At 53.1% G+C, this 16,157-nt stretch overlaps 1 protein-coding gene across 1 annotated transcript in view; it reads left to right on the top strand.

Moving 5' to 3' along the window:
• Positions 1–1,811: 1,811 nt before the first annotated feature.
• Positions 1,812–16,157, top strand: part of GNA15 (G protein subunit alpha 15) — a 22,355-nt gene continuing 8,009 nt past the window's right edge. The window contains exons 1-5 of the mRNA XM_023764678.1: positions 1,812–2,342; positions 9,756–9,940; positions 14,227–14,381; positions 15,066–15,194; positions 15,364–15,442. Coding sequence (XP_023620446.1) covers positions 2,198–2,342; positions 9,756–9,940; positions 14,227–14,381; positions 15,066–15,194; positions 15,364–15,442 — 693 coding nt within the window. The 5' untranslated portion in view covers positions 1,812–2,197. The remainder of the gene's footprint in view (positions 2,343–9,755; positions 9,941–14,226; positions 14,382–15,065; positions 15,195–15,363; positions 15,443–16,157) is intronic.

The raw sequence follows: 16,157 nt of genomic DNA, 5'->3' as shown, positions 1-16,157 counted from the left end.
GGGTGAGGTGACCTTCTATCTGCCAAAGTGAAACGGGGGGGGCTGTAATTTTCCAGAATTGGAGTGGTGTGTTCGAGCATGGCTTCAAGCGAAATATTTTTTGGGGCACCTGGTTAATAAAGCGTTAATGGTGACTGATTAGGGTTTGAATGAGAAATTACTGTTTTGTGGAATTATAAAATAGTCAGGATTGGGGCAGTTCAGGTTTCAGTTCATACTAGCACCAATTGTTTTTGCCTTTGATATCATCAAGCTTCCAGAACATCACAAAAGTAATTTGTGTAAGGTGTCATCTTCACCTTTCTGCCGAACATTGGATGTACCATCTATTTTATGCCAGTAAATTCTGCTTTATCCAGATCGTAGTGTGTTTAAACCAGCACTTCTGCATTTCATATTGGGATTCAAAACAACAGGGGGGGGGAGGAGATGCTCAGTGCCTGCCTCCCACAGCCCCCTGACTTGTGTAAAATGGGGCGGGGTGGGGTGTAGTGGGGTGGGGTGGGGGCCTTATGAAACTTCCCATCTGCCATTCATTATGATTCAACAGCAAAGAAAACCGCACCTTCTCCACGGTTGGGGCTGGGGGAGGGGCAGCAGTCGCTGCTGTGGGGCCTCAGGACTCACCCTCTCTGAGCCTTGACAGAACCACCTGCGAAGGGTCCAGAGGCCCCTGAACTGTGCGTATCTCCAGGGGAGTGGTGTTCCAGAACTTTCTAGCACTTTCAAGAACCTCTCAAAGGGGACTCTGCACCCAGAAACAGCCAAGATCTGCTGGATTGGAGACAAATTGCGATCCCCCCTTTGCTGTGAGTCAGGAAGCAGCCCTATGTCACCCTGTGTCCTCGTCCTCCTTCGAGGGTCCTGCCGGCTGAGGGAGTCAGGGCAGGGCCCTGCCCAGAGGCTGCCCCCACCCGACCGCCTGTGCCCGGGCTGCGGATCGTCGGCTCCTTCTGGCGTCCGATGCCGCCTGGTCCGGGTGACCTTCCCTGACTCCCTGTGTAAAGCAGCTCAAGCCCCTAACAGCTCCCAGCTCCCGTTCCCACTTTATTTTCTGCTCAGAATGTATTGCCATCCAACAGGCTTGAATATTTGTTCAAAATGTCTTTCCTGCCCTGGCCGGGTGTCAGTCGGTTGGACACCTAAAGGTTGCAGGTTCGATTCCCAGTCGGGGCACATACTTAGGTTGCAGGTTTGATCCCCGGTCCAGTCGGGGCTTGTGCGGGAGGCAACCAACGGATGTTTCTCTCTCTCTCTCTCTCTCTCTCTCTCTCTCTCTCTCTCTCTCTCTCTCATTCTCTCTCTCTCTCTCTCAAAAAAAAGAAAAAAAGAGTCTTTCCTTACTTGTCTCTAACTAGCATGTTAGGCAGAGGGGTCCGGGATTTGGGCATTTTGTTTTCGGCAGCACCTACTAGTAGAATGCCTGGCACACAGTAGGTGCTCGCTCAGTGTTTGCCAGACGATGAATGGCTCTCCGCAAAGCTGCCTGGTTCGTGGGTAGCCCTGGAGGCCCACGGGTGAGAGCCTGCTTTGCGGGCCCTGTCTGGCCCCATCATGGTCTGTGCCTCGGTGTGCGCATCCGTCCGCGGAGCTCTGGGGTGAGGCGCACGTGAGACAAGCCCGCACAGGCCAGCACTTCCAACAGTAGGTGCCGCCCTGCCTTCGCGGTCGGGCTTCGAGGGTGGCTCCTAATTGGCTCAGAGCGGGCGTGCAGGCTGGGCCTGGGGGGAGGCGAGGGCGGGGTCAGGGGCCCAGAAAGGATGGGGTCCACCCCTTCTCCAGAATGAGGAAGGAGGGCCCAGACAACTGCTGGGACCCAGACTGCGTGGAGCCCTTCCCCAGCCGCCCCGCCCCGCCCTCCCCAGGGGCACCCACCTCTCCTGGCTGCCACAGTCAACCTGTTAGGCCGGGCTGGGCAGGTCTGGAGATGGGCGGGGAGCCCTGAGCCTCCGCACCCCCTCTCCTGCTCCTCCTCCTCCCCCACTGCCCTGTGCCCGGCACTCAGGCCTCTCCGAGCTGGGCTGCCTGGGTGCCTGAGGCCAGGAAGCCGGGGGTCCCCAGGGGGGTGACCCCCAAGAAGAGGGCAGCCGCTTCACGCTTGGCTGCCGGGAGCCCTTCCTGGAGCCGTCAGGGTGGGGGTCCCCTCCCCCAGGGGGCCGGGGCCATGTTGCCTTGTGCCTTCTGAGGCCCCCGCATCATGGCCCGGTCGCTGACCTGGCACTGCTGCCCCTGGTGCCTGACGGAGGAGGAGAAGACGGCCGCCCGGATCGACCAGGAGATCAACAAGATCCTCCTGGAGCAGAAGAAGCGGGACCGAGGGGAGCTGAAGCTGCTGCTTCTGGGTGAGTCCAGGGCCTGGCGAGCGGGCAGAGGGAAGAGGGCTGGAGGAAAGGGTCCTGGCCTTCGGGGTGGGAGAACCTGGGAACCCATTCGCCAGATGGGAAGACTGAGGCACAGAGAACCCCGGTTCCTTGTCCAAACATGGGTCCAGCCATCTTGCGGAGCATCTGCAAGAACGGAGGTGGCCCCACGGGATGGCCTGGCAGGCCCAGCACGCCCTACCGGCTGTGTCATGGGAAGGGAGCCATGAGCTCAGGTCTGCCGCCCGCCCGCCCGGGCCAGTGCGCCCTGGCCTCTCCCTCTGTCACCGTTCCCCACGGCCCCCCAGTTCCTCTCTCGCTGCCACACCACCAGCTGGGAGGGCTGGACCCCAGTTCTGCAGGTTGGCTAGCATGAGTTTTGTGGGCGGAGCGTTGCCACTTCATTGTGATTGATCGATTGGTTCATTCAAACGATCAAGATCTATTAAGTAACTCCTGGAGACACAGCAGCAAAAGATATGGGAGTTGTCCCAGCCTCCATGGACCTCATCTTCTCATGAGGGAGAGAGACATTAAGCCCATAAACTAATAAGCAGATAAAATAGTTCCCAGCAGCTAGAAGATTGAGGAGGAAAATTAAACCAGATGAGGGAGTCGGGGTGACTGGAAAGGCAGTAGATTGTGACCTCTGAAGCCTCAAGTCTTGTTGTGTCCACGTGTCCACTCCCCTAACCACTTTGCCCTGTGTACGGCCCCAGGGATGCGGGCCTCGGAGGGTCTCCCAGGACTCCCTGAACTCTGGGTGGGGGCTGGGGAAGGTCCTGAAGTCACATCTGCCTGGGAGGCTCCAGTCCCCTCTCTCTTCCCTTGCTCAGTGGGAAGCCCTGAGGACCGGAGAGAGGAGAGAGAGTGGGTGGGAGCACTGGACCCCTAGGAATTACACCTTAACTGAGGGACCTTCCAACTTCTAACATTGCTCTCTCTTGCTGAACTAGTTACCCCACCCCCTCATTCATTTCTCCAAGAAGATCTGACATGGCATAGAACGCAAACTCCGGCCCCCTGACCCCTCCAACCCCAGCTCTGCTTACTGGCCAGCATGTTCCAGCTGCAGACACCTGGCTTCTTTGCTCTTCATTGAATATTTCATGTCTTCCTTAAACATTTGGTAAAATCATCAATGAGCTGTCTGAGCCTGAAAAGTTTTTAATTAAGAATTTAATTGCCTTAATAGCTATTTCTATTTTATTTTCTTCATAGATAGGCTATCATTATATTAATAATAGAGGTGACATATTCATATATTATTTATTATTTTTAATAAATAGGGCTATTTAAGTTATCTATTCTTGAGTAAGCTTTAGTTATTGGTGTCTTTCAAAGAATTTGTTGATTTCTTTAAAATTGTTAAGTTTATGGGCATAACATTGTTTACAACATTCCCTTATCGTCCTTTTTGCGTGTGTAGGCTCCAAGTGATGCCATTCTTTAATTCTTTTGTTTGTTTGTTTGTTTGTTAATCCTCACTTGAGGATATTTTTCCATTGATTTTTAGAGAGAGTGGAAGGGATGGAGAGAGAGAAACATCGAAGTGAGAGAGACACAGAGTGGTTGCCTCCTGCACACACCCCAACCAGGGCGGGGGATTGAGCTTGCAACCGAGGTTTGTGCCCTTGACCGGAATAGAACTTGGGACCCTTCAGTCTGCAGGCCAGCGCACTATCTACTGAGCCAAACTGGCTAGGGCCCTTCTTTAACTCTTCGTTTTTAGTCCTTTTTCATGTCTAGGCCTTTACCGATGTTAGTGATCTTTCCTTGTACATTTCAAGTTCATTTATCTGAACCCCAGGACCTTTGCACTTGCTGTTCCTCCTGCCAAGAGCTCTCAGTGTCACCCCAGCCTTTGCACGGCTGGCACTGTCACTCAAGCAAGGTCCCAGCTCAACTCTTACCTCCCCAGAGAAGTTTTCCCTGAATTCCGTGGCTACACGGGCAGCCTCATCCCTCTCCATCCTCGGCTTGACTTTTCACTCACTGACACTCTTCAGTGTTTACCTGTTTATGGTCTGCCTCCTCCAGTGCAAGAGTGGGGACCGTGTCTGTCTCATTCACTCCTGAGCCCCCAGCAACTAGCCCAGAGGACAATGAGCCTGACGTATAGTAGGTGCCTGGTGCACGCTTTGTAAATGAGTGAACAACTGAATGAATGAGTCAGTCAGTCCCGATTCAGGGGCAGTTTGCCCCAGAGCTGGACCATCTTCCTGGAGTGGGGAAGGTCCCTTGCCCGACACCACTCTGACCACTGCACAGCCAGCCCCAAATCAGGGCGCCCCTTCTGCTGGTGTGGGGAAGGGGCAGGGAGAGGAGGCTGTGTGTGTCCCCAAGCACTGATGTTGCCTTGTGGGCTGGTTTCGACCACCCCATCCATCCCTGCCCTGAGGCCGCCTCCACACCTCCCTCCCTTCTTGAAAAGAAGTTCTTTTTTCCTGAAGGTTTGCTGATCCTTTTGAGGATGAAGGCCAGGGGCTACAGGGTGGGAGGGGAAAATTGTCTGTCCATGACAGGAAGTGATCACCACGTTGGGGAGGGGAACAGAATGAAGCCAGCTCTGTCCATAGCCCCAGATGGGGACACCAAGGACCAGGGAGGTGAAGGGACTTGCCCAAGGTCACACAGCCAGAGCAGAGCCCAGAATTCCAGTTCCAAGTCCGTGTGTTTGCCCTTCCTGTGAACGTGCCTCAGGAGAGAGAAGCCACAGAACCCCAGTGACAGACAGGGAAACCGAGGCCCAGGGCCGTGGCAGCATTGGTCGGGGCCAGTGGCCAGTCTGCCCCCCACTCCCTGCTGCCCAGACTGGCTCCTGTACCCCAGGAACCCCATTTCCCGGGCGGGGGAGTCCGGGACTGCCTTCCCTCTGGCAGGAGCCACATGCTGTCTCGTGATGCCCTGGAGCTTGGCCCGCTCCTCCGGGCAGCTGCTGGGTTCCGCTTCCTCGTCCATCCCAGGGGGAAGTATCACTTCCCGTCTGGGCGGCGAGGCCCCGCCAGGTGGATGCAGCTGCCCCCACAGCCCCCGGCCCCACGCGGGGGTTTCCTGAGGCAGACCAGGAGCCGGGCTGGAGACGTTCCAGGGCCTTCGTGGCTTCAGGACTGGCATGAGCTGCCAAGAGGGGTTCCAGCCGGGGAGTGAGTTCTTCAGAATTCAGGCGTGATCCATTCATGAGTCACAAAATCCATGTTGTGGGCAGAGACCAGAGTTTTTTTTTTTTTCTTCAATAAAACAGAAGAGATGAGAAGGAAAGAAAAATCAGTGCATTGCAATGGTGTCAACTGTTGCTTCCTGAGACCTGGGTTCTCTACTTTGGGAGGAGGCCCGAGGGCTGAGGGTTGGAAGGCAGCCGAGAGGTCAGAGGGGGCAGCACCCGGAGGGCGTCCAGCTTGTGAGTGTCTGTAGAAAGGTCACTTAACAGGTCTGTCGATGTCACCTGACCCCCCGGGCTGGCCTGTCCCTTTCTGTGGCTGAAGGGCCCACAGGGCCTGACTTTCGTGCTCCGCTGCTCCGCCAGCTGTGTGACCCCGGGGAAGGCGGGCCACCTCTCTGAGCCCCGCGTCTCCTCTGTCAATGGACACGCAGCAGGGACCTTAGGAGGACTGACCGAGGGCACGCACAGGGCGCCTTGTCCCTGTCCTGGCAGATGCCAAGAATTAAGTCATGCCCACTGTGACGATGAAGATGATGCCAACTGCTGTTATAATTGTCATCATTGAGGCAGCACATTTGGAGCTGCTGGTGTGATCATTTAAAAGCCCGTGAGCTCTGGACTCCGACAGAACTGGGTTTGACCCAAGGCAGTCCCCTCAACACATCTGGGATTCAGTTTCCCTACCTTGGGGTCCAGCCATGGCCAGTGTGCTCAATGGTTAGAGCACCCACCCACGTACCAAAGGTTCGAGGGTTCGCGTCCCTGGTCAAGGGCATGTACCTGCGTTGCAGATTTGATCCCTGCCCAGATCGGGGGTGCCTGTGGGAGGCAACCAATTGGTGTGTCTGTCTTAAATCGATGTTTCTCTTTTCCTTTTTAAATATATTTTATTGATTTTTACAGAGAGGAAGGGAAAGGGATAGAGAGTTAGAAACATCGATGAGAGAGAAACATCGATCAGCTGCCTGCGCACACTCCCTACTGGGGATGTGCCCGCAACCAAGGTACATGCCCTTGACCGGAATCGAACCTGGGACCCTTCAGTCCGCAGGTGGATGCTCTATCCACGGAGCCAAACTGGTTAGGGCAATGCTTCTCTTTTTTTTGTCTCTCCCTCTCTCCCCGCTCCCTCTTTTCCTTCCACTCTCTCTACAAATCTATGGGGAAATATCCTCGGGTGAGGATTAACAGCAAAGAAAGGGAGGCTCAGGTGAGATGGTGCCTCATGCCCTCAGCTCTCAGCGCCCAGCCACTGCTGCCACCCCTGATGCCAAACTTCTGAAGCCTGGAGGTTCCCCAGGTTTCTCAATGGGAAGCGAGGCCGGGGGTTTCTATCGCTGACCGCGACGTCCAGATATTTCACTTCCGGACTATTTAGTGAGCTTGACGTGTCCTCTTCCTGAAAGTCAAGGAATTCCAGAATCCGAGACACACGGCCCCGGCTTGGAGAGCTCCAGATTAGGGGCCTGTGGGACCTGTGAGGTGCCTTGGTGTGTGTTTCTCTTAAAGAAAACTTTTTATTTGGGAGTAATTTTAGATCTACAGGAAAGTTTAAAGATAGCACACAGGGTGCCCTCTACTCCTAAGCAGCTTCCCTCACATTCAGCTCTTATAGACCTGCAGCCCCATTTTTTCCCTTCTTAGCTTGTTTTAAAATGCGTTCCGACTTATAGGAACGTTGTGCCTGGCTTCTTCTACAACAGTTTTTTCTTTTTAATTTATTGATTTTAGAGAGAGAGGGGCAGGGGGAGAGAGAGAGAAAAAAACATTGATTTGTCGTTCCGCTTACTTACCAGTACGTATTCATTGGTTGCTTTTTGTATGTGGCCTGACCGGGGATTGAACCTGCGACCTGGGCCCATCCTGGCGATGCTCTAACCAGCGGAGCTAGCTGGCCAGGACTGTAAATGTTAGCATTGGACCGCATTCCCTTTATTCTCCTCCCCCAAATATATAGCATGTATGTGCTACATGGAAGTGTATGTACACGTATGATTTATTGGATGCATGGTTACAGCTGTCATTTCTTTACTATAGAGTTAATAGGCACATAGTCATTGTTTTCTGAACTGTTTGTAGCTTGCAGACCTGGAGCCTTCTTACCCCTGAAGACTCCAGGGGATTTGAGTCTCACCACAAAGCAGAGACTCCCCAGGACCATGAACAAAGCTGGCGATGAGCGAGGGGCACTGCTGTCAGCAGGGCACACCTGGCTCACCGCTGCCAGCTTTCCCGCTTCCCCCACTAACGTCCTATATGGCAACACAACAGCGTCTCTTTTTCTTAGGCCCCGATTCCCGTGGACTTATAACACCCGGTGCCACCTCCGACCTGCCCTTGTCACCCTCAGATGTCCTGGCGGGGGTGGGGGGCAGGGACAGGATACCCTGGGGGCTGATGCAAGGCAGCCCCCTCCTTCTCCTGCCTCCGACACTCTCCACCCTCCTCCCTGCTCCCCCCTCTGTTCCCATTTCCTCTTTCTTGGCTCCACCAGGCCACCCCTTCCCTTTTTGCTGCTTTTCCAGTTCCTCCTGCTGCAGTCCCCCCTTTAGTCCCTGGAAAGCCCCCACACCTGTGTCCCCCAGGAGCCACGCAGGTTGACCAGATACTGGAGGAGCCTTCCGGGCTTGCACCTCCCACCTGGCCGTCACACCCATTTTACAGACAGAAAACAGAGGCACGGAGAGAGAGGGAGGCTCTGGAGCTCAGACAGCCGGGAGCGGAACCTTGGTCTTGGAGCTTCTGGTCCGGGGCCCTTGAAGATTCCAGAATTGATACCACAAGCCCAGGGCTGGCTTTGTGTGTGAACAGCCTGGGCGGCCCCCAGTGCCCTCACTCCGAAGGGTCCTGAGGTTTTCATCTTGCACTTGGCCCTGTCGGCTCTGCAGCTGGCCCCGGAAGGGCCCCTCTCCCCGTTCTGGTTCATAGCAAGGCTAGGACTGTTGATTCTGTCTCCCAAACATCTCACCAGCTCCTGGATCCACCCCATCCCGGTGCCTCTCAGCCCTGGTACCCCTCAGCCTGTCCTCCTCCACCGCAGCCATCAGAGGGCGCATATGAGCACCTGAGTCACGTCCGTCCCTCTGTCCTCAGCCCTCCAGGAATCCCACCTCCCTGGGGTAAAAGCCCAAGTCCTCCCCCAAGGCCCTGCATGACCTGCCCTGTCCCTTCCATCACAGTGGTTCTCAACCTAGTAATGCCGCGACCCTTTAATACAGTTCCTCATGTTGTGGTGACCCCCAACCATAAAATTACTTTCGTTGCTACTTCATAACTGTAATTTTGCTACTGTTATGAATAGTCATGTAAATATCTGATATGCAGGATGTATTTTCATTGTTACAAATGGAACATAATTAAAGCATAGTGATTAATCACAAAAACTATGTAATTATATATGTGTTTTCCGATGGTCTTAGGCGACCCCTGTGAAAGGGTCGTTCGACCCCTAAAGGGGTCGCGACCCACAGGTTGAGAACCACTGCTCTATCACCTCCTCCCTTCACTCCCCTCCAGCCTCACAGGGCCTCCTGGTTGTCTGTGGTCTACAGGGAGAAAACAGCCATAGACTATTCAATCACACATGGGTGTGGTCGTGTGCCAATAAAACTTTATTGATAGACACTGAAACCTGAATTTCATATAATTTTCACAGGATATGAGACAATTTTCTTTTGATTCCTTTCAAGGTAAAAACCAGAACCATAGCCAAAACTGGTTTGGCTCAGTGGATAGAGCGTCGGCCTGTGGACTGAAGGATCCCAGGTTCGATTCCGGTCAAGGGCATGTACCTGGGTTGCGGGCACATCCCCAGTAGGAGGTGTGCAGGAGGCAGCTGATCGATGTTTCTCTCTCATCGATGTTTCTGCCTCTCTATCTCTCTCCCTTCCTCTCTGTAAAAAATCAATAAAATATATTTTACTCCCCCCCCCAAAAAACAACCAGAACCATAAAAAGTATCAGAAACAGAAAAAAACATACAAACTGTAAAAACTCCCCAGCTGTGCACAGACAGGCTGTGTCTGGATGTAGCCCGAGGGCCACGTTTGCAGACCCTCCCAGGAGCCCCTCACACTGAACGCGCAGGCAGGGCCTATGGAGATCCATGGTGCACAGGCAGGGAGACTGAGGCAGAAGCGGTGGACGCTCACCAAGGTCATAGTGTGGCCTGGGCCCAGGGGTTTGAACGCAGGAAGTCCGGGTTGAGACTGAGCGATGGCTCGTGTCCGCAGGCCCAGGTGAGAGCGGGAAGAGCACGTTCATCAAGCAGATGCGCATCATCCACGGGACTGGCTACTCGGAGGAGGACCGCAAGGGCTTCCGGCCGCTTGTCTACCAGAACATCTTCGCGTCCATGCGGGCCATGATCGAGGCCATGGACCAGCTGCAGATCCCCTTCAGCAGGCCTGAGAGCAAGGTGAGCGTCCTGGGGCTGCCGCGTGGGTGCCACAGGGGGGCGGGTCCCCACCAGCCCCCCCTCACATGTCCCCCATGCATCCCCAGAGCTCATCCCTTGGACCCCTTGGGCCCCTTGGGCGTGGGAATCCTGAACCAATGGCCGTTCCCCTGTGGAAATATTAATACAATGGACTGATGACTGCAGGGAAAGGCTGCTGTGCCATTCATGCATCACACCCCCTTTTTAAGAACACACATTACTGTATTGTGGTAAGAACACTCAACATGAGATCTACCCTCTCAGATTTTAAGTGCAGGTTCGGTACTAGCTGGAGGAAGGATGGGCTCAGAGCTCTAGAACGATCCGTCCTACTGAGGGAAACTCAACCTGGCCATCCTACCTGACTAGCGACTGCACGTGGCCCCTCCCCAAGCCTGTCTCCCTGTTCCCTTGAGTCTGCCTGTTCCGGATGCCTCCTGTAATGGGGTAGTGTAGTATTTTTCTTTCATGGCTGGCTTATCTCATTTAACATGAGGTCCTCAAAGTTTATCCACGTGGACACCTATTGTAGAATTTCCTTATTTTTATTTTATTTTAAAAATATTTTTATTGATTTCAGATAGTGAGAGGGAGAGAGAGAAACATCAATAATGAGAGAGAATCATTGATGGGCTGCCTCCTGCACGCTCCCTACTGGGAGTCAAACCATGACCTCCTGGTTCATAGGTCGATGCTCAACCATTGAGCTACACCAGCTGGGCTTTTATTTTATTTTTCAGTTTTGCAGTTACATTCAATATTATTTTGTATTCGTTTTAGATATACAGAATAGTGGTTAGATGACCATATACTGGACAAGAATTTCCTTTTTCTTTTTAAAAAAATATAGTTTTATTGATTTCAGAGAGGAAGGGGAAGGGATAGAGAGATAGAAACATCAATGATGAGAATCATTGATCGGCTGCCTCCTGCATGCCCCCTACTGGGGATCGAGCCCGCAACCCGGGCATGTGCCCTTGACCAGAATGGAACCTGGGACCCTCTATCCACTGAGCTAAACCAGCTAGGGCAAGAATTTCCTTCTTTTTAAAGACTGAATACTATTCCACTTATGGACCACATTTTCTTTTTTTTTTTAAGTTTTGTTTTATTGCTTAAAGCATTACAAAGAGTATTACATATGTCTCCTTTCCCCCCCTTGACATTCCCCCAGCCTCCCCTCCCCCCCAGTGTCTTGTGTCCATTGGTTATGCTTATACGCATACATACAAGTCCTTCGGTTGATCTCTTACCCCCCGCCCCCCCCAAGGACCACATTTTCTTATTCATTCATCTGGGTTTTTTCTACATTTTGGCTATTGAGAATAGTGCTGCCATGAACACGGGAGTGCTCATATCTTTTCGAGATATGCTTCCCAGTTTTTGGAATGAACTCCTAGAAGTAGAATTGCTGGATCATATGGTGATTCTATTTTTAAGTTTTTGAGGAACCTCTATACTGTTTTCCATAGTGGCCACATCACTTTGAATTCCCACCACAGTGCATGGGGTCCCCATTTCCCCACATCCTCACCCACACGTGCCGTTTTCGGTGTGGTTGTTTTTCATAATGGCCATGCGAATGGGGGTGAGGTCACATTCCCTTTCTAAAACCTGGAAGCATCTGGTTTGTGAATATGAAGTGGTCCAAGGACGTTGGAAGAGGGACTGGAGGCTGTGGTTCCTACCTCACAGGGCTGATGTGAGTGAGGATGTGATCAATTAAAGGTGCTGAAAGCTCTCAAAACAGTGCCTGGAATGCAGTCTGGGCTCAGTCGTGTGAGTGGTGATATGATTATTTAATCTTCACAACAACCCCTTTCAGCGATCACCCCAGTTTAGAGATGGGACAGGGGCTCCCCCTGAGGATAACCACGTCTCATCTTTCATCGCCATGTATGAGCTGCCTATTTTTTAAATTCTCGAATTTTCTGGAATGATCGTTTACGTCTGTCTTCTGGTGCCGTATGTCTGTGATTCATTTATCTTTTGGGGGCCACGGTCAATTTATTTGTCCATTCTAATGTTGCTGACCTTTGGGTCATTTGCATATTTCTGTTGGGTGTCTACCTAGAAGGAACACGTAGAAGACACTGTTTTCCAAGTAATTGTAGCAAATCGCACGCCCCCCCCAGCAGAGCTCCGGTTGCTCCCTGTCCTAGCAACACTTGATGTTGCCGTCGCTTCATTTAAGCCAGTGGTTCTCAACCTTCCCAATGCCACGACCCTTTAATATAGTTCCTCATGTTGTGGTGACCCCCAATTTCATTGTTACAAATTGAACATAATTAAAGCATAGTGATTAATCACAAAAACAATATGTAATTATATATGTGTTTTCCGATGGTCTTAGGCAACCCCTGTGAAAGGGTCGTTCGACCCCAAAAGGGGTCGAGACCCACAGGTTGAGAACCGCTGATTTAAGCCATTCTCGTGGGTGCTTGGTGGCATTTCATTGTGGTTCTTGTTTTTGTTTTAAATATATTTTTATTGATTTCAGAGAGGAAGGGAGAGAGAGGTAGAAACATCAATGATGAGAGAGAATCATAGATCGGCTGCCTCTCGCACACCCCACGCTGGAAATCGGAGCCTGCAACCCAAGCTTGTGCCCTGACCAGGAATCGAACCATAACCTCCTGGTTCATAGGTTGATGCTTAACCACCGAGCCGCGCCAGCTGGGCTCATTGTGGTTTTGATTTCCATTGCTCTGATGAATGATGAGCTCGTGCACCTTTTCATATGTTTGTTGGACACTTGGATGCTCTTTTTTGTGAAGCAGCTGTTCAAATCTTTTGCCTATCTTTTTCCCCACTTAAAAAAGTACAATTCCTCAGTTTTTTCTTTCCTGATTTATAGCAAATTCTATAATTTGTATATTCTGGATATAAGTGCTTTCTTACTTTCACATCTATTGTTAGATTATTCCTAGGTATTTTCTAGCTCTTGATGCTACTATAAATGTGATTTAAATTCTTAAAATTTTCCACTAGTTAGTGGTTAGTATATAGACACATATCTGATTTTCATTTATTGATCTTTCATTTGGGGACCCCGTTAAGTTCACTTGTTTATTCTAATAGTTTATCTACAGACTATTTTGGATTTTCTACACAAAGCCGTGTCGTCTGTGCATAACCACATGTAATTTCTCCCATTGCAAACCCGACCTTTTATTTCTTTTTCATGTGTTAATTAGAAATGGCGTGAGTGGGCCTCGTTGTCTCGTTCCCAGTCTCCTGTTGTTTTAAGAGCGAAGGACCCATATTCACTTCCTTCCAATCACATTAAGGACTATTCAGGGCCTTCACTGAACATAAATTTTACTCTGAATTTTTAGAAGGATGTGTCTCTTAATTTTTACTTTTAAAATTCTTAATCATCTTTTTAAAACTTTGAAGTTAATGCGTTTTCAGGCTGTGTATTAGTTTGCTCAGGCTGCCATCACCAAGCGCCACCGTCTGGGGAGCTTATACGTCAGACATTTACTCTTTCACACTCTGGAGGCTGGACGCCTGAGGTGAAGGTGTTGGTGGGGCTTGTTTCTCCTGAGGCTTCTCTCCTTGGCTGGCAGGTGGCTTCTTCTCTCCGTGTCCTCACATGGTTGTCCTTATTCTCTTCCTGTAAGGACACCGGTCATAGATCAGACCAGGACCCACCCTAATGACCCAATTGGAACTGGATCACCTCTGTAAAGACCCCCATCTCCAAAGACAGTCACAGCCTGCGGTCCTCCGGGTTAGGACTTACACTTAGGAATGTGTGGAGGACATGGGTGGTGGACAAAACCCGGCCATAACAGGCCGCGAGCCGTCTCATTGATCCTCTGCAGGGTTATGCTCACACCCCCAGGCCTTCCCCCGTCCCCACCCCTGGGGCTGTCACGTGCCCTCCCTCAGGGAGAGACCTGGGCCAGGTGCTTCTCGTGCCTCAGTAGCCTAATCCGTAAACTGGGGGCATCGGTAAGGGACTTGTCTCCTTGGAAGTCAGGGAAACCAGTGCCTGTGCGGAAGGGGGAGCCCCGCGGGTAAGAGGCCTCAGTGCACACCGGGCCATGGTCTCTGAGCTCGTTTCTCTGCTGCCCTGGTACTGGGGCAGCACATTGACGCCACGCTCCCTCCGTGGGCAAATGCATGAAGGAGCGCCCGATGGCGGTGGGGAGGGGCAGGGTGCGCACAGGTGGGAAGGAGAAGCAGCGGAGAAAGGAGGGGAGGGCCTGGCTGGGATGTCAGGAGGCTGCACTGACCTGCCTCGTCCTTCCCTCCAGAACTATGCCAGCCTGGTCATGAGCCAGGACCCCTACAAAGTGAACACCTTTGAGAAGCGCTACGCCGTGGCCATGCAGTGGCTGTGGAGCGACGCTGGCATCCGGGCCTGCTACGAGCGCCGGCGCGAGTTCCACCTGCTGGACTCCGCAGTGTAGTGAGTCTGGGGTCACGGCGGCGGGCGCGGGGCGCAGGGTGCGGGGCGGGGGGCGCGTTGGGCACAGCTGCAGGTTGGAGAGGCAGCCAGCGGAGACCCAGTGCCAGGATTGCACCTGCACAGAGCGGGTCCCAGGGGGCCGACTCCCCCCCGCCCGGGGACTGGCTGTTGGGCATCCGCTGGCTGTGCGATGGTTGACGTTGTTCCTGGGGTGAGGTTGTTTTGGGATGACATTGTCTCTGGGGTGACATTGTCCCTGGAGTGACCCTGTTTTGGGGGTGATGTCATTGGTGGGGTGACACAGCTGCTAGGGTGAATCTGCCCCAGGGGACACCACTTCTGGGGTGACACTGCTTATCATCACATGGTGATACTGTCCCAGGGATGATGGTGGATGCCCGGGGTGGTGTCACTCCTGGTGACAGCCCCCAAGGTGACACCCCTCTGCAGCGCTGCTGTTCTCGGGGTCACACCATCCTTGGGGTCACGCTGCTTTAGGGGTGAAGCTGCTTCTCCCAGGGCTCCCATGGCCTCAGGGTGGTGCTCCTGGGGCTCCCGCAGACGCCAGAGATCCTGGCCCCTCGTGGGGGGCTCTCTCCTATCAGGGTCCTCACGGGGCCCTGGGGGTGGGCTGAGAAGCCAAGGAAGTCTGCGGGGCCAGGCTCAGGGCTCCCTGCTCCCCAGCTACCTGTCGCACCTGGAGCGCATCACCGAGGAGGGCTACATCCCCACCGCCCAGGATGTGCTTCGCAGCCGTATGCCCACCACCGGCATCAACGAGTACTGCTTCTCCGTGCAGAAAACCAACCTGCGGTGAGTGCAGGGCCTCCTGGGCTGGGAGTGCTTCCTGGAGGAGGGGCAAAGCAGCTGGGGCCCTGAGGAAGGAGTAGGCGTTTCCTAGACCCCGCCCTCAAGGGGCTCCTAGGTTGAAGGAGGTAGAATTGGACATAAACACCCCTTTACCGCCCTCCCCCCCATACAGTCAGAACCGGGACCTGGAAGAGCCCAGAGTGAGGCACCAGAGCTCCAAGGGGGAAATCTTCCTGGAGGAGGGGACACTGGTATTAGGGCATTGAAGGATGAGTAGGAGTTCTCTAGTTCCGACCCTTGAAGGGCTGTTGTGCAGGAGAAGACAGAGACTGTGTGGTCAGAGCTGTGCCAGAGGGGTGGATTTGGACTGGGAGGCTCAGAGGCTGGTTCCTCTAGTGATCAACAGGGGGGTGAGACTAGAAGTCCAGAGAGTCAGGAGGAGGCAGGAGCCATGGTCCAGGCAGGAAGGGTTAGTCATGGCCAGGGCAGTGGCCATGGGGATGGGAATAGGGGGATGGTGCAAGAAATGTTTCTGATGTAGAAGGGGCAGGACTAGATGAGTGTGGGACTGAGAGCAGGGAGCTGGAAATGTCTCCCAGTTTTCCCATCAGGGTGACAGGGTAGGAGGTGGAGCCACCATGGCGGCGGCAGCAGGATGGGGGGTATTAGATAAGAGGATAAAGTCCTTGGGGCACATAGAGTCTGAGGGTCTAGGGCACCTGGGAGGTGACTGGGCACACACAGGCCGGAGCTGGAAGACAGAGGTGTGGATGGGCATGCAGCATCATGGCGTCGGGAGGGTGATGCCTAGTGTCAAAGGCCAAGGAGAGGTCAGGAAGAATACAGCAGAAGCGACTTCTGAGATCGGCAGTTAGAGTGTCATCAGTGTCCTTAGCAAGCTCCGTGTCTGTGGGCTGATGACGGAGCTGTGGAGAGTGCAGGGTGATGCCTGGAGACGGGGTGGTG

The sequence above is a fragment of the Myotis lucifugus genome, unplaced genomic scaffold (genome assembly GCF_000147115.1).
Source record: "Myotis lucifugus unplaced genomic scaffold, Myoluc2.0 scaffold_342, whole genome shotgun sequence".
NCBI classification, from domain to species: domain Eukaryota; kingdom Metazoa; phylum Chordata; class Mammalia; order Chiroptera; family Vespertilionidae; genus Myotis; species Myotis lucifugus.
This window is presented reverse-complemented; position numbering and strand designations above follow the sequence as displayed.